The sequence below is a fragment of the Mauremys mutica genome, chromosome 2, assembly GCF_020497125.1.
Source record: "Mauremys mutica isolate MM-2020 ecotype Southern chromosome 2, ASM2049712v1, whole genome shotgun sequence".
Taxonomy (NCBI): domain Eukaryota; kingdom Metazoa; phylum Chordata; order Testudines; family Geoemydidae; genus Mauremys; species Mauremys mutica.
The window spans coordinates 60677728-60705563 of NC_059073.1; the positions used below are offsets into that span (position 1 = coordinate 60677728).

General features: G+C 45.4%; 1 protein-coding gene and 1 long non-coding RNA gene across 5 annotated transcripts in view; one reads left to right on the plus strand and one right to left on the minus strand.

Moving 5' to 3' along the window:
• Window positions 1–11869, plus strand: part of LOC123364692 — a 38627-nt gene extending 26758 nt beyond the window's left edge. For 2 of the 3 annotated variants that reach the window (XR_006577224.1, XR_006577225.1), the window contains one exon: window positions 11409–11869. This is a non-coding gene — a long non-coding RNA (uncharacterized LOC123364692). Of the gene's footprint in view, window positions 1–9583; window positions 9667–11408 lie in introns of all 3 variants that reach the window. The other variant, XR_006577226.1, reaches the window with a different exon arrangement.
• XKR9 (XK related 9) lies at window positions 1082–27782 on the minus strand. Of its 2 annotated transcripts, none has more exons than XM_045007017.1 (5): window positions 27622–27782; window positions 26280–26448; window positions 15557–16126; window positions 2714–2937; window positions 1082–1848 (listed from the first exon to the last, which is right to left on the minus strand). In XM_045007017.1, exons 3-5 carry the CDS (start codon window positions 15826–15828, stop codon window positions 1202–1204), a joined length of 1143 nt encoding a protein of 380 aa, XP_044862952.1. In that variant the 5' UTR covers window positions 15829–16126; window positions 26280–26448; window positions 27622–27782; the 3' UTR covers window positions 1082–1201. The 2 variants fall into 2 exon arrangements, with proteins under 2 accessions (XP_044862952.1, XP_044862953.1); XM_045007018.1 differs by lacking the exon at window positions 27622–27782 and adding an exon at window positions 27490–27577 and having other exon boundaries at window positions 26280–26381.
• Between the last annotated feature and the right edge of the window lie 54 nt (window positions 27783–27836).

The following is a 27836-nucleotide window of genomic DNA, read 5'->3' on the forward strand; positions in this document are numbered from 1 at the left end:
ATACCAGGACTCTAGCCTTCTCTATGCTGAGACTAAGGCTATGTCTACACTACTGCAGGATCGACGCTGCTGCGATTGATGCACCGGGGGTCAATTTAGTGGGTCTAGTGAAGTGCTCTCCGGTTGACTCCGGTACTCCACCGAGAACGAGAGGAGTAAGGTAAGTCGATGGGAGAGCACTTCCCATCAACCCAGTGCAGTGTAGTCACTGCAGTAAGTTGACCTAAGCTATGTCAACTCCAGCTACATTATTGATGTAGCTGGAGTAGCATAACTTAGTAGTGTAGACATAGCCTAACACTTAAACAATTAGACCTAAAAACCATTGAGAGAGAAAAGTTTCAAGGGAGATATCTCTTCCTCTATGTGAGATTCCTGCCTTCAGCTATTAGCTATTTAGACTTTAGTGCTGGTATAATCCAGGTCTGCAAGCTACTGACATCTGAAAATCCACACAGGGTATGTGGGAGGTTGAGAGCACAGCAATGAAATAGAAGGGTGTGTTACCAGAGCATCTGTAAAATATACTGATTGAGCACATCTCCCCAAAAGCTTTTTCTGGCCAGGTTCCTATTGCACTGCGGCCAAATTAAAGTTCCTCTTCCCTGGTAGAACTCCCAGGGTAGGGCTGTGGGTTTGTAGCTACCCTTCCTAGTGAATACATGTACCTCTCTCAGTGGGAGGGTAAATCCAGTCCTCTGTGATCCCTGTGTTCAGGTACAGTTAACATATCACAGTCCTTGGTTATTTCAGATGAAGTTCAGGCCTTTCCCAGTGCCAAGTAAGGAGATGTGAGCCTTGTTTTGAAGAGAAGTACATTTCAGAAACAAAGACAATATCAACAGTAACTTGATTTGGTTTTATTTCTCCTACATTCTGTGTGTAAAAAGTAAAACTGGGTTTGGGTGGGAGGGTAGGATCAGTTGTTTGTTTTGCCTTTACAGGAGCTATTTTTGTATTTTATTTATTTTGCAAGTGATGGAAAAACACCAATATGCAGAAGTGCTTAGTTAATTTTATAAAGTCTTTGCTTTGTAGTAAAGCAGAACCAATAATTATTCAGAGCTGATAACTACTACCATTCCCATTAGCAATTATTTTACTTGAAATGCTCATTGCAAGTATGAAAAGTAAAGACAGAGTAACTAACAGTCCAGGTACTATTTGCTTTGATTTGCACATATTTAAAAATTCACATAATTCATTCCATTATGAAATTTCTTATTCTACTGATTTCTTCTTTTTTTCTTTCTCCTGTTAGTCCATCAACTTCATCTGAAGCACTCTCTTGTCTGAAATAAATAGTGGGGTGGAAAACCGTATAATAAACAATAAGACAAATAATTCCTAACCCCAGAGTGAGAACAATTGTGATACTCACAAATGTAAAATATAATTGCTCAGTAACTGAAGTCTTCCAGAACAAACACACACACATTATGCCTAAAGTTACAAGCACATGAGTGGCATAATAACTAGAAATATACATTTTTGTTTTTTCCCCCTTGACATTAAAAAATGTAAAAATAAGAATGATCCCAACAACAGTCCTGTATAAAAATTCCATCCTCTTAGATTTGCAAAACGTAGTGTGTTGCTTCAAAGTCCAGCTGAAGCCCAAGGTCCAAAGAAATATTAGCAGAAATATACTACTTATAATATTTAATAGGGTGACCAGTGCAATACTCAGTATCCAAGAAGTCAGTGTGAACAATTTATACAAGAGGTAGATTAACTTAGGAGGCACCCCAGAAAACTGATTTTTATCAGGCACAGATTTTCGTAATGATATCTGATAGTCAAGAGTTGACCAGGAAATGCTGCTGAAAGATGTGATGATGGAAGCATCTAAATAAAACACAAGGATAAATGTTAGTTCCATGGAAAAATTTCATATATTTTTACTTAAACATTCTCTATATCTGAGAGGAAGAATGGTCCAGTTGTTAGGGCACTTGTGAGACCAAGGTTCAATTCCTTGCTCCTCCACTCATTTATATGTGACCTTGGGCAAGTTACTTAGCCTTTCTGTGCCTCAGTTCCCCATCTGTAAAATGGGGATAATAGCACTGGCCTACTTCACAGAGGTGTTGTGAGGAGAAATATATTAAAGACTGTGAGGTGCTCAGTAGTGGGAGCCATAGAAGTACCTTAGATACCAACCTATTCAATAAGCGAAAACAAGATAGACTGCTCTGAAATGATTCAGTTGGTTACATCCATTAGCTTTCACTTATCAAACACAATACAATGTTATTGTTAAATATTACTATTACAGATTTAAAAATTTTATTAAAGTTAATGTTTAAAATTAAATAGACACAAGTTAAGAGGGAAGGTACTGTACATCTGGGGTCAGGCTTGAGTTATGAGGGATTACAGGTATCGGTTGCAAGGCTGAAGAGATACATACATATCGCATAACCGGCATAGACCCAGATTGGGGTGCAAGAGTTTTTCAAGTGTCAGTGGATAAGTGGGCTCGGGTACGCCACCCATGGAATGTATAAGGAGTCCAAGTCAGTATCGGTGTAGCGAACTTTTCCCAGAGTTTAGTCAAATAAATAACCTAATAGAGGAGGTTTTAAACTAAATGTTAAATACAATTGTACTGGGATGTGACAGGGAATATTTTAAAGTGTTACCTAATACTAGGGATTGCCTTCTTAGTGGAGATTTAACTATATTCAACTTTCAAATGAGAGAGACTTACACTGACTGAAGGCAGCCTTGTCATGCTCCATGAGGATGTAAATCTGAAGAATGAGCTGGGGTGTGGTCTCCAGGAAAGTCTTAAATACCCTGAGCATACTAATATCAGTCCCTGCATCAATGGCACATTTATGAATGATACTGGCAGGGCCTCCAGTAAGTTTATCTCCTGAGCTGTTTTGTTTAAAAGCAGCCTGGTAGCCATCTTTCAATGCAAACCAATACCTACAAAGAGAAATATATATATAAAAACTTGGTTAGACAGGGGTTTTTTTTTAAAGCACTGTTCTAGAATATAGTGAAAACTAATTAAGATTTCAGCCATTTTGTACTTAGTTCAAATTATCATTATTTGTTTTTAATTCTCTTTGAATGGAATCCTTTACTTCTTACTAATACAAAAACACACATTGAGATTAATGTTAGTGATGGGTGCAATCTAGGAAACTACATTGAATGGAATGAGATTGGCCTGAGTAAAGACCATAGGACTGAGTTAATTAACTTTAATTTCTTTAAACAGGATATATTTCTGAATCTCCTCTTTGCTGCCTTCTTGTCCCCTTCTCTTTAGGATGATGCTCTGATTCATTTTTCATGCACCCAAATCCCTAGATGTACACATGCAAACTGGAGATTGTGCATACATGAAACTATGCGTGTATGTATGTATCCCTTAACATGCACATCAGCTGATTTGCACATCTACATCAAATTTGCACATTCTTTTGTAGCTTCATTTTTTTAAATCTAGCCCTAATTCCTTAAGCTGTCTCTTTTCTAAACACCCATAGAGACTTTCAATATAGAAAATAACTCTCAGGTGACACATATTTCATACAAGTATCAGAGGGGTAGCCGTGTTAGTCTGGATCTGTAAAAGCAACAAAGAATCCTGTGGCACCTTATAGACTAACAGACGTTTTGCAGCATGAGCTTTCGTGGGTGAATACCCACTTCTTCGGATGCAAGACAATGACATGATCTGGATGGTGTCATATGATAAATCATATTCTTTGTCAGATATTGAGGGCATATAAATGACCTCTCAAAACATTTCTATTTTCTCCTTAAGGCTATATAATCGTTTCCTTTGAAAGAAAACTAAATGGAGAGATACATTATACTGGAGCTAGTGAATCATGACAGATTTACTTCCTGCCTTGTGAAGTACCTTTTCTGTTCAAGATATCTGTATTGCTATGTGGGAGACCTAGGTTTAATTCCCAGTACCAAGTCTTTTTTTTTTCAGCCCTAGAAGAGTTGGCAGGGCTGTGGAAATAGAGTGCTTAGCCATAGCCCCTTGAGAAGAGGGAATACTAAACTCTAGTCCAAAGAGACATCATTTGGATATTTAAGGAAGCAACTGTGATCATCTGCACACAGAAATCTATTCAGTCCTCCTTGGGGAAAAAATGATAGCTGCAAGCAGATGTAGGACCAGATCCCCAGCTGGTGTAAATCAGTGTAGATCCTTTGACATCAAGAGTTACACCTGTGCTCGATAAGGATCTGGCCCGCTGCCTCCAAAGTGGAAGTTTAAAGTAGGGTGGGGGAAACCCTGCAGATAGTAGATATGGTGAGCCAAGTCTAAAAGAATAGGCTCTAAGGGCTAATTACCTCATTTATTTCCTGTGGAATTGTTTAGCAATAAACAAAAGAGTCTTCAGAACCAGTTAGCAACAAACATACAAGAAAGAACATCCCCTAATAAGTATCCATGTAGGCCTCACCCCTGTCATCTTTCAAGGCAAAGTAACGATCTCTTCCACTGAGTGCTTGTCCAGTGATTCATAAACATAATCATAAATGATTCATAAACATCTGGTGTGCAAATTGTCTGCTGAAGAGAGACCATTCAATTATCATTGATTCCGCTTTCAGATCCCTGGAACTTCAACTAGCCTTGTCCAGAGAACCTATTCTGGCTCCACTATTGACAAAACAGTGGGAAAACAGCCATTCCACTAGGGAATTAACCTTTATTGTGCCTACTTTTTTTGGTGTTGTGTCCCGTGGTTTAGGGTTTTCCTGAGAAGGCTGGTTCCAGCTCTGAAATATATACTAACGGTGAACAAATTTTAGAAGTTGAGATTAGGCTCAAAGTAGCATCCAAAAGTTTGGACACTTGTCTGACATGTTCAGACCTCTTTGCTTTCCAAATCAGACTGTAAAACACACACACACAAAAACCCTCTTGACTCTATTTGTACCTGAAATACCACGTAAAAAAAATAGGCCGTTTTCAGAGATGCTGAAATGCCATGAACTTTCTAAAGTTCAAAAATATTCATATTTTGAGGTTTCTTAATTTAGCCAAACCACTTCACATCACTAGAATATACACTCTCATCACAATGCCTTGTGCACACAAAAAAATGCTGCAAAAGTTATAATTTAACTTAAAATAGCACAAGATTTATAATATAGACACCACTCCCCTTCAAAAGAAAGCTGTTTAGGAGCAGAGAGCTAGGGTGTGCAGCATCTAAATCTTTTGCAGGGCACCTATTCAAGTAAGTAATTTCTACTATTGGACACATGCAGAAATCTATTTATCTGTTTTATACTGCCGCCCGTCACCGTAGTACTGAAACTTTTCCATGTAAAATTAATAGTGACATTCTGAAAGGATTCTAATGCAGGGATAGTTTAAGCAAATCTCAGACTCCTTGCAGAGCCGTTCTAGGGGGCTTCCAGTTACAAGGCCCAAAATTCCAAGTGTGACCTCTCTCCCTATATTTGGCCAACTATTCTACGGTGCTAGCTGGGGATTCACACCAAGGACATGGGTGGGGAAAATAGTGATTGTTTACAGAAATGGAATGCATCTGAGGACTGAGTTAAAATGGGGAAGCTACAACCACACCTGGCTGCTTTAGCAGAGCGTGAACAGGCATGGAAACTGAACTACCCTTTTCACCAGTGCAGGTGGGTGATCCCTCCAGGTCAGAGGTGAGGCACATTGGTGGCCTGCAGTGCTGCAGCTCATGATAGATTTCAGTCATCTGAATTTTAAATATGACACCTTTCGCCAGAAGTAAGGGCCAAATGTTGCTCTGTGGCCATGGAGGATGCAGGTCCTATGACAATGCTATGCTTTAACAGAGGAAAAGGAGAGAGGCGGGGTTTGAACATCTATGCCACCTGCCTGCTGCAGTGCTCTGCTTTGTGTGGGCTCCCTGTGTCCCAGCAATGCACTATCCATTGTCCCCAAAGAAGGCAGGGTGTACACCAGCCTTGGGGCTAAGCATTGCAGCAGTCACACAGCTATAGAGCAGCTATGCTACTACTTCATGGCCTAGAGGGCTGATTCCATGCCCTTCTCCTTGCAGAGATCCTTACAATGCAGCCTTGACACGCAAGCTGTGCACTACTTCCATGATTTGGCTCTGACTCCATTACTTAAAAGAAAGAAACTCACAGGTGGAATTGTTTTCTTGTATTACATTTGTTGCATATTTATTTTACTGTGTTCTGAGTAATCTGCCATAAATAAAATCCTACACTGCTTGGCAAAACATCTGTAACTTTTTCAAGTTATAAAACAATTAAGAATGCAAACATCTGGTTCTTGCCTCCAAAATGTAAACATCTGTAGCGTTTGCAATGTTTTCAAGAAAAACTGTTAAAGTAAATCAACCTGTTACTCACACTTAACCATCAGAGCCTGAGTTTGTCCAAACACCAAGTGCAAATCTGATGCACTGAATATGAGCTCCAGAGCTCAGACCTGGGGGAGCAGACATGGTAAGAGGTGAACACCTCACATGTTGTTAAAGGGATTCCTCCAGCATAGGGTGTATACTGGATATTATAGAATCATAGGACTAGAAGGGATCTTGAGAGGTCATCTAGTCCAATCCCCTGCCTCATGGCAGGACAAAGTATTATCTAGACCATTCTTGACAGGTGTTTGTCTAACCTGCTCTTAAAAATCGCCAATGATGGAGATTCCACAACCTCCCTAGACAATTTATTCCAGTACTTAACAGTTAGGAATTTTTTCCTAATGTCCAGCCTAAACCTCCTTTGCTGCAATTTAAGCCCATTGCTTTTTGTCCTATCCTCAGAGGTTAAGAAGAACAATTTTTCTCCCTCCTCCTTGTAACAACCTTTTATGTACTTGAAAATGTTATCTCTCCCCTCAGTCTTCTCTTCTCCAGACTAAACAAACCCAATTTTTTCAATCTTCCCTCATAGGTCATGTTTTGTAGAACTTCAATCATTTTTGTCGCTCTTCTCTGGACTGTCTCTAGTTTGCCCACATCCTTCTTGAAATATGGCATCCAGAACTGGACACAATACTCCAGTTGAGGCCTAATCAGTGCAAAGTAGAGCAGAAAAATTACTTCTTGTGTCTTGCTTACAACACTCCTGCTAATACATCCCAGAATGATGTTTGCTTTTTTTGCAACAGCGTTACACTGTTGACTCATATTTAGCTTGTGGTCCACTATGACCCCCAGATCCCTTTCTGCCGTACTCCTTCCTAGACAGTCATTTCCCATTTTGTATGTGTGCAACTGATTGTTCCTTCCTAAATTGAGTACTTTGCATTTGTCCTTATTGAATTTCATCCTGTTTACTTCAGACAGTTCTCCAGTTTGTCCAGATCATTTTGAATTTTATTGCTATCTTCCAAAGCACTTGCAACCCCTCCGACAAACTTTATAAGTGTACTCTCAATGCCATTATCTAAATCGGGGGTTGGCAACCTATGGCATGTGTGCCAAAGGCGGCACGTGAGCCGATTTTTACTGGCACACTGCTGCCAGCCGGAGTCCCGTCTGCCGGCCCCACTCAGCCTGCTGCCTGCTTGAGTGAATGGAATCCTAGGCTGGCAGCGGGCTGAGCAGGGCCAACAGCCAGGACCCCAACTGGCAGGAGCCGGCGGCCGGAACTCCAGACCGTCAGCTGGCTGAGCCGCTCAGCCCGCCGCTGTTCTGGGGTTCCGTCTGCTGGCCCCGCTCAGCCAGCTGCCGGTGTAGGGTTCTGGCTGCCGGCCCTTGCCAGCCGGGATCCCAGACCCACTCAGCCTGCTGCTGGCCTGAATGGATGGAATCCCCGGCTGGCAGCAGGCTGAGTGGGGCCAGCAGACGGAACCCCAGACCGGCATCGGGCTGAGCGGCTCAGTGTGCTACCGGTGTGGGGTTCCATCTGCTGCCTGCACCACCATCCTAACTGCCAGCACCGCTCATCCCGCTGCCAGCCTGGCTGAACGGAACCCCAGGCCGGCAACGGGCTGAGCGGGGTCGACGGCCAGGACCCCAGCTGCCAGGAGCCAGCGGACAGAACGCCTGACCGGCGGCGGGCTTAGCAGCTCAGCCCACCGCCGGTCTGGGGTTCCGTCTGCCGGCCCCTTGCCAGCTGGGGTCTTGGCCCCATTCAGCCTGCTGCTGGCCTGGATGGATGGAACCCAGGCCGGCGGTGGGCTGAGCGGGGCCGGCAGACGGAACCCCCGACCGGTGGCAGGCTGAGCAGCTCAGCGCGCTGCCGGTCTGGGGTTCCATCTGCCGCCTGCGCTGCTGGTCTGGGGTCCTGGCCACAGGCCCTGCTCATCTCACTGCCGGCCTAGATAGACGAAACCCCGGCCCGGCCGCGGGCTGAGTGGAGCCAGCGGTCGGGATCCCGGCTGGCAGGGGCCGGCGGACAGAACCCCAGACCAGCAGCGCAGGTGGCAGATGGAACCTCAGACTGGCAGCGCGCTGAGCCGCTCAGCCCACTGCGGGTCTGGGGTTCCATCTGCTGGCCCCTGCCAGCCAGGGTCCCTGCCACCAGCCACACTCAGCCCGCTGCCAGTCTGAGTTTCTGTCGGGGGGCCCCTGTAAATGTAAAATTTATTACTGGCACACGAAACCTTAAATTACTGAAGACTTGGCACGCCACTTCTCAAAGGTTGCCGACCCCTATCTAAATCATTGATGAAGATCTTGAACAGAACCGGATCCAGAACTGATCCCTGCAGGACCCCACTCGTTATGTCCTTCCACCATGACTGTGAACCACTGATAACTACACTCTGGGAATGGTTTTCCAACCAGTTTTGCACCCACCTTACAGTAGCTCCATCTAGGTTGCATTTCTCTAGTTTGTTTATGATGTCATGAAAGACAGTATCAAACGCTTTACTAAACTATCAATTATCTATTCTCTCAGGATAGATTTGTTAGCATGTTCATAAATTATAAATATTTTAGTATCCATTCTGGCCACTCAAGCAGCTCATTTGAATATAAAATTTACACTTATATAATTCTTGAAACAACCCAAGATTTCATTTAGCACCTGTAGATCTGCATATGAGCTGAGTGCCGTAAATAGACCGACATGCAAAATCAGGTCTATGAAAAAATGTGCTCATTACAAAATAGCAACTACAGCTGTCAGCGATCTCAGCAGTTTAATATATTTTAAAAGAACAAATTTCATCAACTATGTTACAAATGATACCTCACTTTACTAAACATGAAAGATTATTTTTTTAAAATTCACTCTTTATTCTGTTTGTTTATAATATGTACTCCCTCATTTTGGACAATGAAAATAGATTGTCAGTTTCACTTTTTTTTAAAGTTAGTTCCAATCAATTTTGCTTTCAGTTTCTTATGTATTAGCTCAAGGTTGCAATAGTGGGAGGCAATACTGTAGGAGAGTGTTTATTTTTAAAAAAATATATATTTCCTTATTAATTAAAAGTAAATCCATTAAAAACATTTATACTGATCTTAGATTTGTAGGGGAGAAGTGTTCACACACAACCTAAGTTCTAGGACAAATTTGATTTGGTCATGTCTCTCCTATAGGGCTAAATATAATAGTGCTATTTTTAAAACAATAACCGTTCAATAATATCTTTTTATTATTCTAGAGTTTGCTAAGAATTTGTTACTTGACAGACTACAGAACAGAATGTTATACTTTATTTACTCCTGAAAATGTCACACGTCAGCTGTAAGTATTCAGCTGTCAGTTACTGCTTCTAGAAAGCCCATTCATTTTTATAGAAACTGGGAGAGCAGGGGGGAAAGTGGTTCTGCCTTTGTGATATTGTCTTCACAGACTGGAATGCAAATATGCTTCCATTCCAAAGTGTCTGGAACAGAGGGATCTTTTGGATTCCACTCTCCATCTTCTGCCTTGAGCAGAGAGCAGGATTCAAATCAGACAGAGCTAGCTGTGAGGGCGCAGAAAATCACCGTGGAATGTAATCTCTGCTGCTTTATTTCCCACTGTGATCTCTGATTGACTGTCTCCTTTTATTTTAATAGCAGTTTCTAATTATTTTTCATGTTGCTAAAATCTAAGGGCCAGGTTGGTCATCCCCTACATTGGGGAAATCTGTGAAAAAGGCAGGAATCTTTGCTTGTTTCCACTCAAAATATCCTCTTCATCATTTAATCTGGTGGGCCTGTTCTCCTATGAAACTGGCCTCCTAAAACCATGGCAACATGCACAGGTCAGGGCTGCCGGTATTTTGCTTTGTGACCTCCCTGGCAGCATACCTGCTGCTTCCATAGATATGAGTGTTGAAGGATGCAGCTCACATGAAGTCATTGACAACACTGTTTCTCCTTAAACCTTAAAGGGAAGTCGTCTCTTCTGTATGTTAATCTTCTGAATACTGAAAAGGGGCAGTTTAAGTTCTCAGTAGTTACAAAACCAAGTTTGTTTTGTTTGTTTGTTTGTTTGAAGGAAAATACCCAAAATAGTAAACATACACTGGTAGAATATGAACAAATACATATTATTACTTAATCTCTAGCATAGGGGTGGACAAACTACGGCCTGGTGGCCACATCTGGCCCTCCAGACGTTTTAATCCGGCCCTCAAGTTCCCATCGGGGAATGGGATCCGGGGCTTGCCCCACTCTGCACGGCTCCCAGAAGCAGTGGCATGTTCCTCCTCCAGCTCCTACATCTAGGGGCAGCCAAGGGGCTTCGCACGCTGCCCTCACAGCTTCCATTGGCCGGGCAGAGGGGACATGCCGCTGCTTCTGGGAGCTGCCTGAGGTAAGCGCCGCCTGGAGCCTGCCCCCGTGCCCCCCACAGCCCTGCCCCAGCCTTCACCCCCCTCATAGCCAGATGTGGCCCTCAAGCTAAAGTTTGCCCACCCCTGCTCTAGCCCAATTAAACTATTGCAGCATCCATGTTAACATCCTCTCTGAAATTTGGTCTTATAAATCCTCTACTTGTTAATGTTAATTGCCTCCCTGTCCACCAGTGGAAAAAGAATCATTTTTCTTGAAGAACTCTTTGCTATTTGCTTGAGGTATAGCCACCTCTGTTCTGCATTTGTGTTGCCTTGTACAAAATCCATACTTGTAGCAACAATATGTCAGCTCTTGTTAAATCACCAATAATCGTAATAATTTAGTTCCATTAAAAAACTGTTGAGAATAAACATTATGTTAAAAGAATTAAATGTTTACAATTCTTTCCATTTTAATAATCTAAGCTCTTATTAGCAATATAAACAAGGATTTTTAAATATATGGGTGACAGAATACACCCCTGTATTGATACCCTACACTCTATTGTAATAATCTTTGTACAAGGTGTGCCTTTTAAAGTATAATTTGAAAACTCATAATTTGCTGGTCAGTTTTGTCCTCATAAGATGTGTAGCAATATTGTATCTGAAGTTATAAGATTCCCCTGTACGATGTTATTAACACATGTTCCAAACCCCACAGCCTGCCCAGGCAGAAGTCAGCAAACAGGTCTGTCCTAAACAAAGGAATGTGTGCTAAGCAGTAAACAGGATCATCAAGCAAGAAGGGAAAACAAAGGAAGTCAAACAGATGGAAAAAATCCAATACGGAATATCCTTCCACACAGACTGTCTCCTGTTTCTCAGCTGGAAATGTTTTTCAAGAGCGACAATGAAACTATAAAAAGGAGGAGCAAACACACCAAAGGACCCCTCTCTCTCTCTGCCAACCCATTGCATTCTATGCACTTGAGAAGATAAAGGAAACAGCCATTGGACTCTGGGGAAGGGGTCCTGACCTGTAGAAATTGGTCAGTAATCTTGCTGGAAGCATGTGGTGAGAAATTTTGCTTGAATCTGATATAGTTTAAGTTAGATACTAGAACGCATTTTTTCTTTATTTTTCTTGTAACCGTTTCTGATTCTTATGCCTCATTACTCATATTCAAATTCTATCTCTTTGTAGTTAATAAACTTGTTTTATTGTTTGATCTAATCCAATGTATTTAAATTGAAATGTTTGGATAACTCCATTTAAGGTAATAAGCTGATATATTATTCCCTTAAAGGAATAACAGTCTTACTATATCTGTACTGTCCAGAAGGGGGCTGGGCAGTACAGGATATATATTTCTGTGGAGAATCTGAGACTGGGAGTGTGTTGGGGTCACCCTGAAGTAGAACTAAGGCTGGTGAGAGCCACGGTGTGACTGGCAGGCTGCAATTACACAAACACATCCGGGAGTGACCTGCAGTACTGATTGGAGGCTGCAGCAGCAAGGCATTGTAAGGCACCACAGATTGCAGGCAAGGGGTGTAACAACCACCACCCAACACTGATCTGGAGTGCGTCCTGGTATGTCACAATATGGCTTTAATATTTATTGTTATTCACATTTATATTGAGATAGCACAGCAAGATTCAGCCCCATTGTGCTAGGCATTTTACAAACATATAATATTCCCTGCCCCAAAGAGCTTACAATCTAAAAGATAATTATCAGGTGTCTGAGACAAATGACAACCAGTGTGAAGAGTGGAAGAAAGGTAACAAATAAATATTATAGGAGGTGTGTAATACTTAACAACTCAGTAGTAGTGATCACAGCTCTCCACCTCCCTAGCCATTATTAAGTTGTACTTAACAATGTGAATTACCACAGAGGTGAGTTGAAGGAGGACTAGCGATTTTACATATTTTCACTGGGAGCTTTTCCAGCGCAGGAGGGGAAGCATGTGAGAGAATGTGGAAGTTCTTGTTGAAAAAATGGAGAACCAGATGGTTGACATTGACAAGAGTGAAGGTAGGAGTCAAATTTGTAATAAGATAACTGGTCAGTTAGGTAGCATGAAGCGAAACTGTGGAGGACGTTGAAGGTCAGGAGAAGAGGTTTGTGTTTGATGCTGTCATGGCTACAGGGCAAATTGCACCTTAGACTCCTTTTAGTCCCTCTCAAGTGCACCCCTTAGCTGACAAGCCTGGCTTCCAGCCTCTTGCTTTGGGTGGAATCATGCGGGCCAACCACTCTCAGGCTAGATCTCTGGGCTACAGCCCCCTAGTCCCCAACCACATTAATAACACAAGCCCAACTTAGTTTCTGTAAATTACCCTTCAGGAGTCTGTAACAGCAGTGATGCAAAAACATTGTCTTTGAAACCATTATTTATTCATTCCTCAAAAGGTAAAAAGCATTTAGGAAAATTGGTTATCATACTGAAAGGCCTGGGCAGATACTTCCGTACTTAACCTCTCTGTCCATAGCTCAAAGAGATTCAGCTTATTCCCATTTCTGAGTTGGGAGAGCCAGCCAGTCCTGCTTGCAGTATACTCCCTCTGTCAATCTGGATGTCAGATTCCATTTGTTGACAACCCATTCCACACTTCTCCTCCCCAAGGCCAGATTTTTTTAGGTTTAGGATTCTCTTTGATCAGCCTTGGCAAGAATAAACCATTCTAGCCTGGATAGAGCCAGATATGGGGTATTCCCCAACAAATAGCTTTCTCCGGGACTCTTATCTGTGTCACTCCTTTGCTTCCTGCTAATTTCACCCTTAGCCTTCTTTGGTATAACTCCTAGCAGTTAGGCAGGTTAATATCAAACATAACCTGACAAGGATATATTTATTTTTAAAAAATACACCTAATGCCCTCTTTCTCCTCAGAGAAGGGGAGCCAGAGGAGGGACTTAAAGAAGAAGTGACAGAGCAATGAACCAAGAAGATGATGTTAGCAGCAGCATTTTGAATGGATTTGAGAGGGGCAAGAGTATGCAGTGATAAGAGGAGGGGCCAAGGACAGGGTCCTGAGAGACTCCTACCAAGATAGGGAAGCTGATAATGTCCCTTTAATACCGAAGGATAAATCTCAGTATAGCCAGACAAATCCACCAAATATATGGGTCTGCTAAGTGGATAAAAACTTGGCCAGCCAGATAACAGGGACATTTCTAGCCCTAAATTAAAATCTTGTAAAAACAAGCTTTTATAAAACCGAACCCCAATTTTCAAAATGAAAACAATCCTTTTAAAACAAATTAATATTCTGCAGCAGTGTTAGAAACACTAGCATTGCAACAGGAAGAACATGAAAGTAAAACTGACTGTAAACAAAAGTGAAACTTATTGAAAGAATATATGAGAGGCGAAAGTAAAGAAAGAAAGTAAACAGTGATAAGTAAACTGGATCTTAAAAATTATTTCACTCTTAATAATCTAAGGTTTACAGGTAAGAAAGTTGTTTGAGATTTTTCAATTGGCATAAATGCACCTTTTTAGAATGTCCACAGCTTATAAAAGTATTTTAAGGAGCATTTAAAATGAGCATTTTCTTCTATGAAGTACATGCTAAAGCACATAATTATAGTGTCTTTGGCAAGTCTACATTTTCCCAGCAAGAAACCTGTTACTCACAACAATCATACCCATAGATGGATTAAGATCCAGAACCTCTGAATTTCTCAACAGAAGTTTTCACATCACTTTTAAAAGGGAAGTGATGTGTAGTCTCAACATAGATGCAAACTGAATTGAAAATTACTTTTCAAAGCCACAAACAGAGCTGAAGGAAAAATTTTAAATTTACTGAACATGCACCTGTCAGCAAACAGGGATTCTAGTCACCCTGGACATGAGCCTGCAAACACTCACTGCAGAGCTCAGTGCTTACTACCATGAGAAATTGCTCATTCCTGTCCTCCAAACTCAACCTTCTTTCTATCCATATCACTGCACCTTCCATGTTAATGAATTTCTTTCACCTCAGCTACCCTCAGAAGCAATTATCCCCTAAGTATCACCCTAAAAACTTCTTTTTCTTTATCAGTTACACAACTGACTTTCTCTGTCCAGCATTTTTATGTAATATGTCCTGTATAAAGAATGTGGTACCAAATTTAATTGAATTGTAACAGTTACACCTAAAATAATTATTGATAAGGAAAATGAAATAGGTAAGACTTATATCTACATCAAAAACTGTGGGCCAAATTTACCACTAGCATAATGGAACACAATTCCATTGACATAAGTAAAGTTGTGGTTGCTGTCACAGCAATAGATTTGTATTAACATAATAATAAGGCTTCTGGTTTAATGGGTTATTAATTTCATGGGGGGTATTTTTAGCAATATTTGAGTTTTATGTAGATGTTGGAAAACTAGGGTTTTTCGGGGCTCTCTCTTTGTACATACTGTAATGAGTAATGTATATTATATAATAAGTAATCTCTTTGTAATGTTACCTAGTGCACTTAATGTTGTACTGTTTCAAACAGTACTATGTTAAAGCACAGTAAGGAATCTTTAGTGTGTACCAACAGGGTCTACACAGAGCAATTAATGCACAACATATTAGTGTGGTTTAGAAATCATGCCCCTGAATTAGTCCGCATTAATGCTCTAAGTAGACAAGGCCTTAGATACAAGTAGGCACTTCAGGTGTTTTTCCAGAGTTTATGGGATAAACTCTAGTTTTTATTCATTGATTGATTGAATTTGGGGTGTTTTGTTGCTGTTTATCAGTTAAAACCTAAAATCAGCAGCCCTGAATAATTAGCTGACACTGAAAGTTCATAGTGAACCACATAAAAGCAATATGATTTATTTTTGTAATATTTGAAAGTTGGCATTTACCTTGTAAAAATTCCACCATGCAAGAAATGAAGTAGAAAAATCCAGTTCAGCTTCCCAGGATCAGGGCTTCCACAGTCGTCTTTAAACCATTCATAACTAAATATCTGTACTATTATTGATGATAGCAACCTAAAAACCAGTGTCAAGATACCCAAAGAATATTGTCCCTCACAGAAATAGTTACTAGTGACCCAGATATCTGCTGCAATATCAGCTACATAAATTACAATTCCAAGAACTGACATAGTAAAATTCCACTTAGTAAATGTCATTATGAGTTAGTTTTTCATTATTGTCACTGTGTTATCACTTAATATAAGAAGGAGAAGAAGTCAGAGCATATCTAAATACACTTTTACACCTAGTGATACAACCTTCTCATAATGTTTTCTATAAAGGAGGAAAGCTGTAGTGTATGGAAAATTGAATCAAAATTAAGAGACTTCAAGTTTTATGCTCTTTGCTAGAATACTAAACTAATTCCATTGCTACATGTCCATTCCAGAAAGCATACATGTAAACATCTTTTTAATTACGCTGGTAGATGTAATTCTTTCTAGTTGCTGGCTCCTGAAAAGAAAAATAAATGAAGAGTCACCAATAACAAGAGCAATAATTCAGAAAAGCATAAAGCCCCCCAGGAAGTCACATAATAATTTAAAAGGAAAAGAAAAGTGTATGGGGGATGCTCATGGACAATCACTGGGGAAGATAAACTTCTGACCAGTTGAAATTACTCTCCTGACAGCAGTGATTCTGAACCTTGCCCAGTACCAGTGGAACTTTCTTGTTGTAAGTAGACATTTCTAAGTGTAGAGTTAAGAGATGCTAAGAAACAAGCCCACTACCATGAGCTTTTTAAACCTCAGTTAGTGTGGGTAAATATGGTGACTCCTTCCCAACTCTACTCATTAAGACAGAATATTCATGAAAGCCAGCCTTTCTAGACTCTCAAAAGAGATTAGAGGCAAGGTGCATGAGGTAATATCTTTTATTCGTCCAACTTCTGTTAGTGACAGACACACACTTTTGATCTTACACAGAGCTCTTCTTCAGACCTTCTTACCTCACCTACCTTGTCTCCCTAATCTCCTGGGACTAACATGGCTACAACAACACTTTCAAAAAAATGTCTTCCACAGTCAACAGCTAATCCATGAGAATCTGGGCTTGTTTCAAGATACTACCTTCTTCCTCTGCCTCTGAGAGCCCACAATGAGTGGAGAACAATCATGCCTTGAATACACATCATTATACAACTACACGCATTGTGTGATTGGAAGACTTTTCACTGTTTAATGGTTTTATCTTTCATGTTTGTCCATATTCAGTGACTACAAAAGATTACCCCTTAAAGGCTACTGAACAGGATCGAGGCTGTTTGTATGAAAGATCATTCCTGTGCAGGAATCGCTAACCAGACCCTGCCTTACTGTAGAATATGTATCCTTATTATTGGGGAAAGAAGATTACAGTTCCTATATTTAGGTTGCCTAACAATTTCCATTATAATGATTTTTGTGACTTTTTCTTTGAGAATCTCTCACGCCTCTATTGTTTTCAGTGGACCTTTAATATTCAGTAGAGGGAATGCACTTGAGGGATCAGTCTTGGGACCAATCTTATTTAACATTTTCATTCATGACCTTGGCACAAAACGTGGGAGTGTGCTAATAAAATTTGCAGATGACACAAATTGAGAGGTATTGCCAATACAGAGGAGGACCAGAATATCATACAAGATCTGGAGGACCTTGAAAACGGGAGAAATAGAAAAGGGATGAAATTTAATAGTACTAAGTGCAAGGTCATGCACTTAGGGACCTACAATAATTTTTGCTATAAGCTGGAGACTTCTCAGTTGGAAGCAACAGAAGAGGAGAAAGCCTTGGGTGTATTGGTTGATCACAGGATGACTCTGAGCTACCAATGTAATGTGGCTATGCATCAGGCAAAAGATTTCCAGTAAAGATAGGGAAGTGTTATTGCCATTATGCCAGGCACTAGTGAGACCTCATCTGGAATACCATGTGCAATTCTGGTCTACTATGTTAGAAAGATCAATTCAAACTGGAACAGGTACAGAGAAAGGCTACTCGTATGATCAGAGGAATGGAAAACCTACCTTATGAGAGGAGACTCAAAGAGCTTGACTTGTTTATCCTAGCCAAACGCTGAAATGAAATATGATTGCTCTCTAAAAATACATCAGAGGATAAATATCAGGGAGGGAGAGGAGTTATTTAAGTTAAGCGCTAATGTTTACACAAGAACAAACAAATATAAACTGGTCATTAACAAGTGTAGGCTTGAAATTAGACAAAGGCTTCTAACCATCAGAGGAGTGAAGTTCTGGAACAACCTTCCAGTGGGAGCAGTGGGGGCAAAAAATCTAACTGGCTTCAAGACTGAGTGTAAGCCGAGCGGCCTTGGCTACCGCCGCCGCCGGCGGGGGAGGGGTCCCCTCCCTCTTGCTGGCTGGGGTCCGTGGCACGCCCCTCGGGCAGGGGGCGCCGGCAGGCGTCTCTAGCGTACCCCTCTAGCGGGGGAACGCTGACAGTAGTTCGCAGCGCGCCCCTCAGGCAGGGGAGCGCCGGCAGGAGTCTCTAGCGGACCCCTCTAGCAGGGGAACGCTGACAGTAGTTCGCAGCGCGCCCCTCAGGCAGGGGAGCGCCGGCAGGAGTCTATAGCGTACCCCTCTAGCAGGGGAACGCTGGCAGTAGTTTGCAGCGCGCCCCTCAGGCAGGGGAGCGCCGGCAGGAGTCTATAGCGTACCCCTCTAGCAGGGGAACGCTGGCAGTAGTTCGGGTACACACCTCGGGTTCGGTCGGATAGACCGCGGCGGGCAGCTCCAGCTCCTCCAGGGGTTCCGGATCCTCTGGTCGCTCGGAGCAGTCCGTGCCGGGCAGTCCCACGGAGTCCCGTCCGTTCTCTCGTTCGGGCTTCCCTGGGTCCCGCGCCTCACCGGGGTTGGCAGCCAGGTCGGGAGGGAGCAGCGCGGCGTCTGCGTCCGCCTCCCTCCGTTGTGCCGCCCTGACGGAGCAAAGGGCCCCGCCCTTTGTACTCCCCGCTCCGCCCCTCCCGCAGCTGGGGACGGAGCGAACTTGCCCTGGCCCCGCCCCCTCCGGCGGAGAACGCGGCGGTTTCTGCTCCGGCTCGGCGGGGAGCCACCTTGGCTCCCCACATAGCCCACCCCTCAAATCCAGCTCCCGTTCCTCGGAGCTGGCATCCCCAGCCTCGCCGAGGCGGGACAGGAAATCCGCGTTGGCGTGCTCGCGTCCCGCCCGGTGGCGGATCGAAAATGCGTAGGGTTGTAACGTGAGGTACCACCATTGAAGCCGGGGATTCGTGTCCTTCATCTCATTGAGCCATTTCAGGGGGGCGTGATCCGTAATAAGTGTAAAGGGGGCTCCAAGGAGGTAATAGCGGAGGGCGTCCACTGCCCACTTAACCGCCAGGGCCTCTTTCTCCAGGACGGAGTAGTTCCGCTCCCTGGGGAACAGCTTCCGGCTTAGGTAAACAACCGGGTGCTCCTCCCCGTCCACCTCCTGCGAGAGGACCGCCCCAAGCCCCACGTCGGAGGCGTCGGTCTGCATGACAAAGTCGCGATGGAAGTCCGGGCTCAAAAGTACCGGCTCGCTACACAGCCGGGCTTTGACCGCTTGAAAGGCCTCCTCACAGTCGGCCGACCAGCACACTCGGCGGGGACTATCCTTAGTCAAGAGGTCGGTCAAAGGGGCCGTAAGGGTTGCGAAGTGGGGTACGAACCGTCGGTAATAACCAGCTAAGCCCAAGAACTGCCGCACCTGTCTCTTTGTAGTCGGCGGCTGACATTCTTGGAGTGCTTGAACCTTCCCGATGAGGGGCCGCACCAGTCCCCGACCCAAGGTGTAGCCCAGGTACGTGGTCTCCTCTCGTCCGATTTGGCATTTCTTGGGATTGGCTGTAAGCCCGGCGACGCGAAGGTCGCGGAGGACAGCCGCTACCTGGTTGAGATGGTCCTCCCAGCTGCTGCCATAGATGACCACATCATCCAGGTAGGCCGCGGCGTATGTAGTATGTGGCTGCAGAACTCGATCCATCAACCGCTGGAAGGTCGCCGGGGCTCCATGGAGGCCGAACGGCATTCGAGTGAAATGATAGAGTCCAGAAAGGGTGGCAAAGGCAGTCTTCTCCTTAGATTGCAGCTCCAAGGGGATCTGCCAATACCCTTTCGTAAGGTCTAGGGTGGTGATATACCGGGCGTCCCCAAGTCGCTCCAGGAGCTCGTCTACGCGGGGCATGGGGTAAGCATCAAACTTCAAAACGGCGTTGACCTTCCGAAAGTCGATGCAGAATCGCTGGCTCCCATCGGGCTTGGGGACAAGGACGACAGGGCTCCGCCACTCACTCTGGGAGCACTCAATAACCCCCAGCTCCAACATTGCTTGGACTTCGTCTTCCACGGCCTCCCGCATTCGCCTAGGCAATGGCCGCGTCGTCCCCCGGACTACCACCCCGGGGTCGGTCTGGATCACATGGTGGGCCAGGGTAGTCCTTCCGGGCTTTGTGGTGAAGGTCGTGGGGAACGCGTTTATTAAGCAGGTGGCTTGGATTTGCTGCTCGGGGGTGAGCGTCTCGGCGAGCTGGGGCCCGCCGGTTTCAGGAATCTCAGGGAGCCCTGGCCCCAGGTCTGGCTCGGGGGGGTATGGGGCAATTAGTAGCCCTTCCCGTTCCTTCCAGGGTTTCAACAAGTTTATATGGTAAACCTGTTTTTCCTTCTGGCGGCCTGGCTGTCGGATTTCATAAGTGACCGGGCCCAGTCGTCGAAGCACCTCGTAGGGGCCCTGCCAGCGGGCGAAGAGTTTTGACTCCTCCGAGGGGAGTAGGAGGAGGACGCGATCCTCCGGTGCAAACGTTCGGGCCTAAGCGCCCCGATTATATTGCCCCTCCTGGGCTCTCTGGGCGGTGCTTAGGTTTTCTCTGGCCAGCTCACCCACCTGTGCGAGACGCCCCTGTAGTCGTAGGACATACTGCAGGAGGCCCTGCGTCGCGGACAGGGTGTGTTCCCACGTCTCCCTCAGGAGGTCCAACACGCCGCGGGGTCGTCGCCCATAGAGGAGCTCAAATGGCGAGAATTTCGTGGAAGCCTGCGGGACTTCCCGGATCGCCAGTAACAAAGGGGGAAGTAGTTGATCCCACTGGCGGAGGTCCTGGGTGGGGAAGCGTCGTAGCATCCCCTTCAGGGTGCGGTTGAACCGCTCGACGAGTCCATCTGTCTGGGGATGGTAGACCGAGGTTTGCAATTTCTTGATCCCTAGCAGGGCACATACTTGACGGAACAGCTTAGATGTGAAGCTGGTTCCCTGGTCAGTGAGAATCTCCCGAGGGAGGCCTACCCTGGCAAAGATTTTCAGCAGCTCTGCGGCAATAGTGCGTGCGGTGATACTGCGTAAGGGAACGGCCTCGGGAAAACGGGTGGCGTAGTCCATCACGACCAGAATGTATTGATGCCCCGCCTGACTTTTGGGGAAGGGCCCGACCAGGTCCATCGCCACCCGCTCAAACGGCACACCCACGACTGGTAAGGGGACCAAAGGGGCCTTCTGAACACCCGCGGAGGCAGCGTGTTGGCAGTCCGGGCAGGACATACAATAGTCCTTCACCTCGCGGTGAATACCGGGCCAGAAGAACTTGGCCAGGACCCTAGCTGCGGTCTTCTCCGGTCCTAGATGGCCTGCGGCCGGGATGTCGTGGGCCAGCTTCAGGACGGCCCGCCGGTGAATGCGGGGAACCACGAGTTGGGTCCGGACCTCCTCGGTTCGTGGGTCTCGCTCCACGCGGTAGAGGCGGTCGTGGCTGAGTTCGAACCTAGGCCAGTGGGTGGTTCGGCGGGCGTCCACGACAACCCCCTCGACTCGGGCCAGTTGTTCGTAGGCAAACCGTAGGGTAGGGTCCTCCCGTTGATCCCGGCTAAAGTCCACGGGGTCCTCAGCGGGGTCCCCGGTCCCTCGTCCGTCCAGGCCGGGGATGAGAAAGGGGCCAGCGTCTGGATCGGCCCGGGTACTGGGGCCGGGATCGGGTTCTGAGGGCACCCCCTCGAACGCCTCGGCCGGGCCCACGGATCGGAGCACGTCGACAAAACCTGGCCAGTCCCGGCCTAGAATAACCGGATAGGCGAGGGACGGGGCCACTGCCACGCTCAGCAACTGGGTTGCTCCGTTCAGCGTGAGCGGGAGCTGAGCCGTGGGGTACGGTCTCACGTCCCCATGGATACATTGGATCCGAACCTCCCAGGTGGTCTGCTGGCCCTCCGGAAGGAGTGCCTGCCGAACAAGAGTCTGTCCACAACCTGAATCGATCAGACCCACTACGTGGGTCCCGGCAACCTCCATGGGAGCCGTTATTTTGGCCGCTGAGGGCGGGCGGGCTTGACGTTCCACCGCATACACGCTGCCAAAGTCACATTCCATTGACGTACAGTCTCGTTGCAGGTGGCCGCTCTCGCCACACCGGAAGCAGGGGCCTAGCTCCGGGCGCCCGGAATGGGTGGGGGCGCCGGGGGCCCCGCGGGGTTGGCCAGGTCCTGGGGGTCGGACCCAGCGTCCGGAGCCGGTAGGCGGTGGTGTCTCTGGGGGCCGGGGAGAAGAGGTCCCGCCGCCTTCTGGCTGCCGGACCCAGGGCGGGGTCCCGGGCTTGGAGCTGGGGCCCCTCTCCTGGTGGCCGCGGGCGGCCGGCCCTAGAGGGGCCTCGGCTTCTAGAAAGTCTTCCATGAGGGTGATTGCTGCGCGCAGTGTTTGAGGTCGGTGCCGCAGCACCCACGCCTGTCCGGGTGTCGGGAGAATGTGAACGAACTGCTCAAGGATAATTTGTTCTGTCACTTCCGCCGTGGTTCTACGCTCAGGCTGTAGCCACCTGCTAGCTGCGTCCTTTAGTTCCTGGGCGATGGCCCGGGGCCGGGCGCCTGGAGGATAACACTTTCCCCGAAACCGCCGTCGAAAGGTCTCGGGAGTAATGTCGAAAGTGTCCAAGATGGCGGCTTTCACTCGCGCATAAACTCGAGCCTCATCGTCGGGGAGCCCCCGGTAAGCCTTCTGCGCAGGCCCCGTCAAATAGGGGGCGAGGAGAGTCGCCCACTGGTCCGGTGCCCACCCGGCCATTGTCGCCACCCGCTCAAAGGTGACGAGATACGCCTCGGGGTCATCCTCGGGCCCCATCTTGGCCAGACGTACCGGTGGCGCAGGGGGTGCAGGTGACACGGCCCCCCCTGGTGCGACGCCACTGGGGCTCGACCACAGGGTGGCGAGCTGCTGGAGACATTGGGTCTGTTGCTCCCGATGCTGGACCCCCAAGGTCTGAAGTAGCTGCTGCTGGTGGGCCCCCAGCTGCTGCACAAGCTGCTGCTGCTGCTGCTGCTGCTGGCTCTCGGCCAGGAACTTAATAAGGGCTTCTACCTCCATCTCCCACCCAGGGCGTCAACCGCGTCCTGGCTATGATCCCTTCCGACAGGGATAGGTTCAAGCCCCTAGTCAGGTGCCACTGTAAGCCGGGCGGCCTTGGCTACCGCCGCCGCCGGCGGGGGAGGGGTCCCATCCCTCTTGCTGGCTGGGGTCCGTGGCACGCCCCTCGGGCAGGGGGCGCCGGCAGGCGTCTCTAGCGTACCCCTCTAGCGGGGGAACGCTGACAGTAGTCCGCAGCGCGCCCCTCAGGCAGGGGAGCGCCGGCAGGAGTCTATAGCGTACCCCTCTAGCAGGGGAACGCTGACAGTAGTTCGCAGCGCGCCCCTCAGGCAGGGGAGCGCCGGCAGGAGTCTCTAGCGGACCCCTCTAGCAGGGGAACGCTGACAGTAGTTCGCAGCGCGCCCCTCAGGCAGGGGAGCGCCGGCAGGAGTCTCTAGCGGATCCCTCTAGCAGGGGAACGCTGACAGTAGTTTCCAGCGCGCCCCTCAGGCAGGGGAGCGCCGGCAGGAGTCTATAGCGTACCCCTCTAGCAGGGGAACGCTGACAGTAGTTCGGGTACACACACCTCGGGTTTGGTTGGATAGACCGCAGCGGGCAGCTCCAGCTCCTCCTGGGGTTCCGGATCCTCCGGTCGCTCGGAGCAGTCCGCGCCGGGCAGTCCCACGGAGTCCCGTCCGTTCTCTCGTTCGGGCTTCCCTGGGTCCCGCGCCTCACCTGGGTCGGCAGCCAGGTCGGGAGGGAGTAGCGCGGCGTCTGCGTCCGCCTCCCTCCGTTGTGCCGCCCTGACGGAGCAAAGGGCCCCGCCCTTTGTACTCCCCGCTCCGCCCCTCCCGCAGCTGGGGACGGAGCGAACTCGCCCTGGCCCCGCCCCCTCCGGCGGAGAACGCGGCAGTTTCCGCTCCGGCTCGGCGGGGAGCCACCCTGGCTCCCCACACTGAGCTTGATAAGTTTATGGAGGTGATGGTATGATGAAATTGCCTACAATAGCATGTGGCCCAACCCTCCAGGATTGTCCTGGAATTAAAGATTAATCTTTAAGTAAAGATTATGTCATGTAATGAAACCTCCAGGAATACGTCCAACCAAAACTGGCAACCCTACCCATTTGTGACTGCTAGTAGCAAAAATCCCCAATGGTTGGAGATGGAGCACTAAACGGAGAGGGCTCTCAGTTACTATAGAGAATTCTTTCCCAGGTGTCTTGCTGTGGGATCATGCTGACATGTTCAGGGTTCAACTGATTGCCATATTTCAGGTCAGGAAGGAATTTTCCCCAAGGTCAGATTGGCAGAGACCCTGGGATTTTTTTGCCTTCCTCTGCAGCATGGGGCACAGGTCACTTGCTGGTTTAAACTAGAGTAAATGGTGAATTCTATGTAACTTGAAGTCTTTAAATCATGATTTGAGGACTTCAGTAACTCAGTCAGAGGTATGGGTCTATTACAAGAGGAGGGGGTGGTTCTGTGACCTGTGATGTGCAGGATGTCAGCCTAGATGATCACAATGGCCCCTTCTGGTCTTACAGTCTATGAGTCTATGAGCTGTGGAATTGCATTTTCTTTGTCTCATAAAATTCCATTCAGTTTTTGTTGAATTATAAACTGTTAAAAGTCACCAATTCCCTTATATTCTCTCACGTGCATGTGTCAGGAAAATTTTGGCAGCATACCAAAATAACCAAACATATGAACATTCCAAAATGTCAGGCTCACACCACAACCAAAGCAGTATCAGACAGACACTTTATGGGGAACACCTGGGGGCCGCCAGCAGAGCTGGGGCAGGAAGGATTGGAAGGAAGAGACTTGGGCTGGGCTTGCTTCGGATTTTTGGACACCTGCCCACTAAGAAATGAACTGAGACCATTAGCTAATATGACATAGACCACAAGAAAGATCATGACAATTCTTAATTGATATTGACCAGACCAAATTTTGAATAGTGACCTAGCTATTACGAGTCTCTTGTTCTGTTGACTTCCTATCTCGTCTTGGCCTACCTGTGGTCAGTAGAGTGACATACTCTCAGAACTCAGATACCTGGAGTCCCTTCATCTGACAAAAAAAAAATTTCCACTAACTTCTTCCAAATATCAAGAGCAATTGACATGATCTGGGGAGGTTAGGGGAGTAAACTTTGGTTCACAGTATTGCATGAGCTAAACTGAACTTTGCTCTTACTAATATTTCATAACCTAATAATAATTCTTTCATTTATGTAATATTTAAATTGGCAGCCTGTTAGATATGTTTCTTCAGAAAAAAATAATGCTGTGAATATACTCGATATATAAGGATCACTTCACTCACCCTTAATATTTAACTGCCATTGTAATGGGTCACAGTAACTATTGCACAGTTTTTAGGATGGTGGATGAAGAATAATATCACTATTTGAAAATATAAGAAGGATGTAGCTATTGGCCACTACAGGAGGCAGAATAAGACTAGATGAATAAACAGTCTGATTCAATATGGCAAGTCTTATGCTTCTATTTGGACAGGGATAATATAATTGTTGATGTTGATATCTTCCAGGATAGCAGGATTAACATGTATAATGGGCAATATGCTATGGGATACCTGGGGGCAAGTTTTTAGGTGACTTCAGTCATGGTCTGTGATTTTTGTGCTTGAAATATGTGTGTGTAAATTGGGTAGTTGGACTTCTAATTACTCATATGGGCCCCATCTCTGTACCCTCATTTCAGTATCTGAGCATCTGAGCAACTCATAAACATTAATGAATTCATCCTCTCCATACTCTTCAATAGGGAAGCATTATAATCAGTATTTTGTCTCAAACTGAATCCATATCTCCCAAACTTCACTCTACTGCCTTAATCACAAGACCATGTACAAATGCCTTTTTGCAGATGCATCTGAATTCTCAACTGGAAATCTGACGCTTAATGTATACAAGTGTTTATGTGTAATCTATGACAGTACTTCCAATAGTTAAAGCATGTCCTAATGCCATGTGGGGTACAAGTTCAATGCTGACTTGGAGAAGGGTGTTGTCTCCTCTGCCCTACAGCACCTGGAATCTCCTAGTCCCTGATCCAAGACCTCTAGGCTCAAAACTTGCTTACCATACAAGATCTGTTAAGATATCCATAAGAAGTACAATTTAAGTATCCTGTGCTGAAAAATTTGCCCATTCTAAAACCCAACATACCTTTACACAGTCATTCTGAGATAGAGCTGAAGCTGTAAAATACTAAAAAGTAGACCTTTACCGCTTGAAATATATTTAAAAAACACTATCATAAAATGGAAACTTACCTTAATACCTGCCAACAGACAAGTCAAAGTTTTCACTGTCAAATCCATAGTCTGCTCCAAACAGCTTTGAAGGTCTGAACATTTCCCATACTTTCACTGTGTCTGGAAAGTTTGCCATCAGCAAAAGTGAAAGGCTATGTGGCATAATGGAAACTGAAACTTAAATCACCTGTTGACCATGTGACATAGTTAATAAACTGCTAGCTATCTGGAACTGTCAATTCTTATGAATGTATACATTATTTGAATAAGAATTCTAAAAGAGCCTTGATCTATGGATTTTTAATATAGTCCTAAAATAAAGGTTATTTAACTAAATCTCATTTCATGTCTTTCACTCCATAAAAGTATATCCACTTGTTGAAATAACACTGATTTCTTAAGACTTATTGATCAAAATCAATATACATATATATGTAGATTTAGCAAAGCCTGTGAATATATTTGACTTATTAATAAATTAAGAATTGTTCAGCAGTTGTCTTTGCAATAAGATACATTGTAAAATGTATACAAAAGGTAAGGGTTTTGCTTTTTCATGCAATGAGATGAACAGATGGCAGATGAATGTGTTTTGATGCTTGGAACAGGTAAGTGTACAAAAAAATTCTCCCTGGCAAAAATGCAATAATGGGGAAGCATAAAGATTCAACAGATTAAAAAGGGAACATCTGCTGATGGCCAGAAAATACATATTTTTAAAGTGTTTTATAGCTGCAATTGCAAAGGTATCAAAATAAACAAACAAAAAAGCTCAAACAAAAAGAAAATCCTATCTCACTAATACTTCTAACTAGCAGCTTCTAAATTATATTGGAATGATTTATTTTGTGAAATCATCTGCATTACCCTATTCAGCAAAGTTTGTATAATAAACACAGAATTGTATTTCCATGCTTAGGCAATATGGATGCTATTATTTAGCCTCAATGAAAAGCTTTCCCTCTCAGCAGTTACACATATCATGGGCAAAAGATAAAAGCTGAGAGCCACATTTTTAAAGGTGTTTAGGTATCTATTTGCACCAAAATATTTTTTTTAACTTGGCCATGAGTTAATATCATTTGGTTGTATAATACGAAGCAACCTCATTTCAAAACTCATTTTGTTTAGTTCTTTTGTTGCTTATAATGTTCACACTCCCTGTTTAGACTATTTTTTTCCCAAATAAATAATCTTTGGTTAGTATGCTTTTACTAAAAATGCAAACCTGCTCTTTGAATTAGAGAAGCTGAAGCAAATCACTGTCCACTCTAGAAGCTCTAGTAGAATTGCAAAAACATATTAACAGCAGCCACTTCAGTCAGTGCATACTAGTAACAGGGGTATCAAAGTTTTGTACCTAGTGGTCAGGTCCTGGAAATGAAGACCAAAGGCTTTCTTGTGGAAGAAAGAACCTGTAAATTAATTCCTCAAAGGATATTACTGCTGCCATCTACAGACCAAATAGCTTCATAGCTCCTACATGTAATTAGAAAAGACATTATTTATTTAGAAGAAATTTACACTGACACTAAAAAAGAAAAAAAGACATTTGATGGTTGATTTGATAAGCAG

Coding starts and splice junctions, on each gene's coding strand:
- XKR9 (XM_045007017.1), bottom strand. CDS start 15,828: ATGACATTTACTAAGTGGAATTTTACTATGTCAGTTCTTGGAATTGTA. Junction 2,938..15,556: donor CATGGTGGAATTTTTACAAG/GTAAATGCCAAC, acceptor TTCTCTTTGTAG/GTATTGGTTTGCATTGAAAG. Junction 1,849..2,713: donor CAAGGCTGCCTTCAGTCAGT/GTAAGTCTCTCT, acceptor TGTTTTATTTAG/ATGCTTCCATCATCACATCT.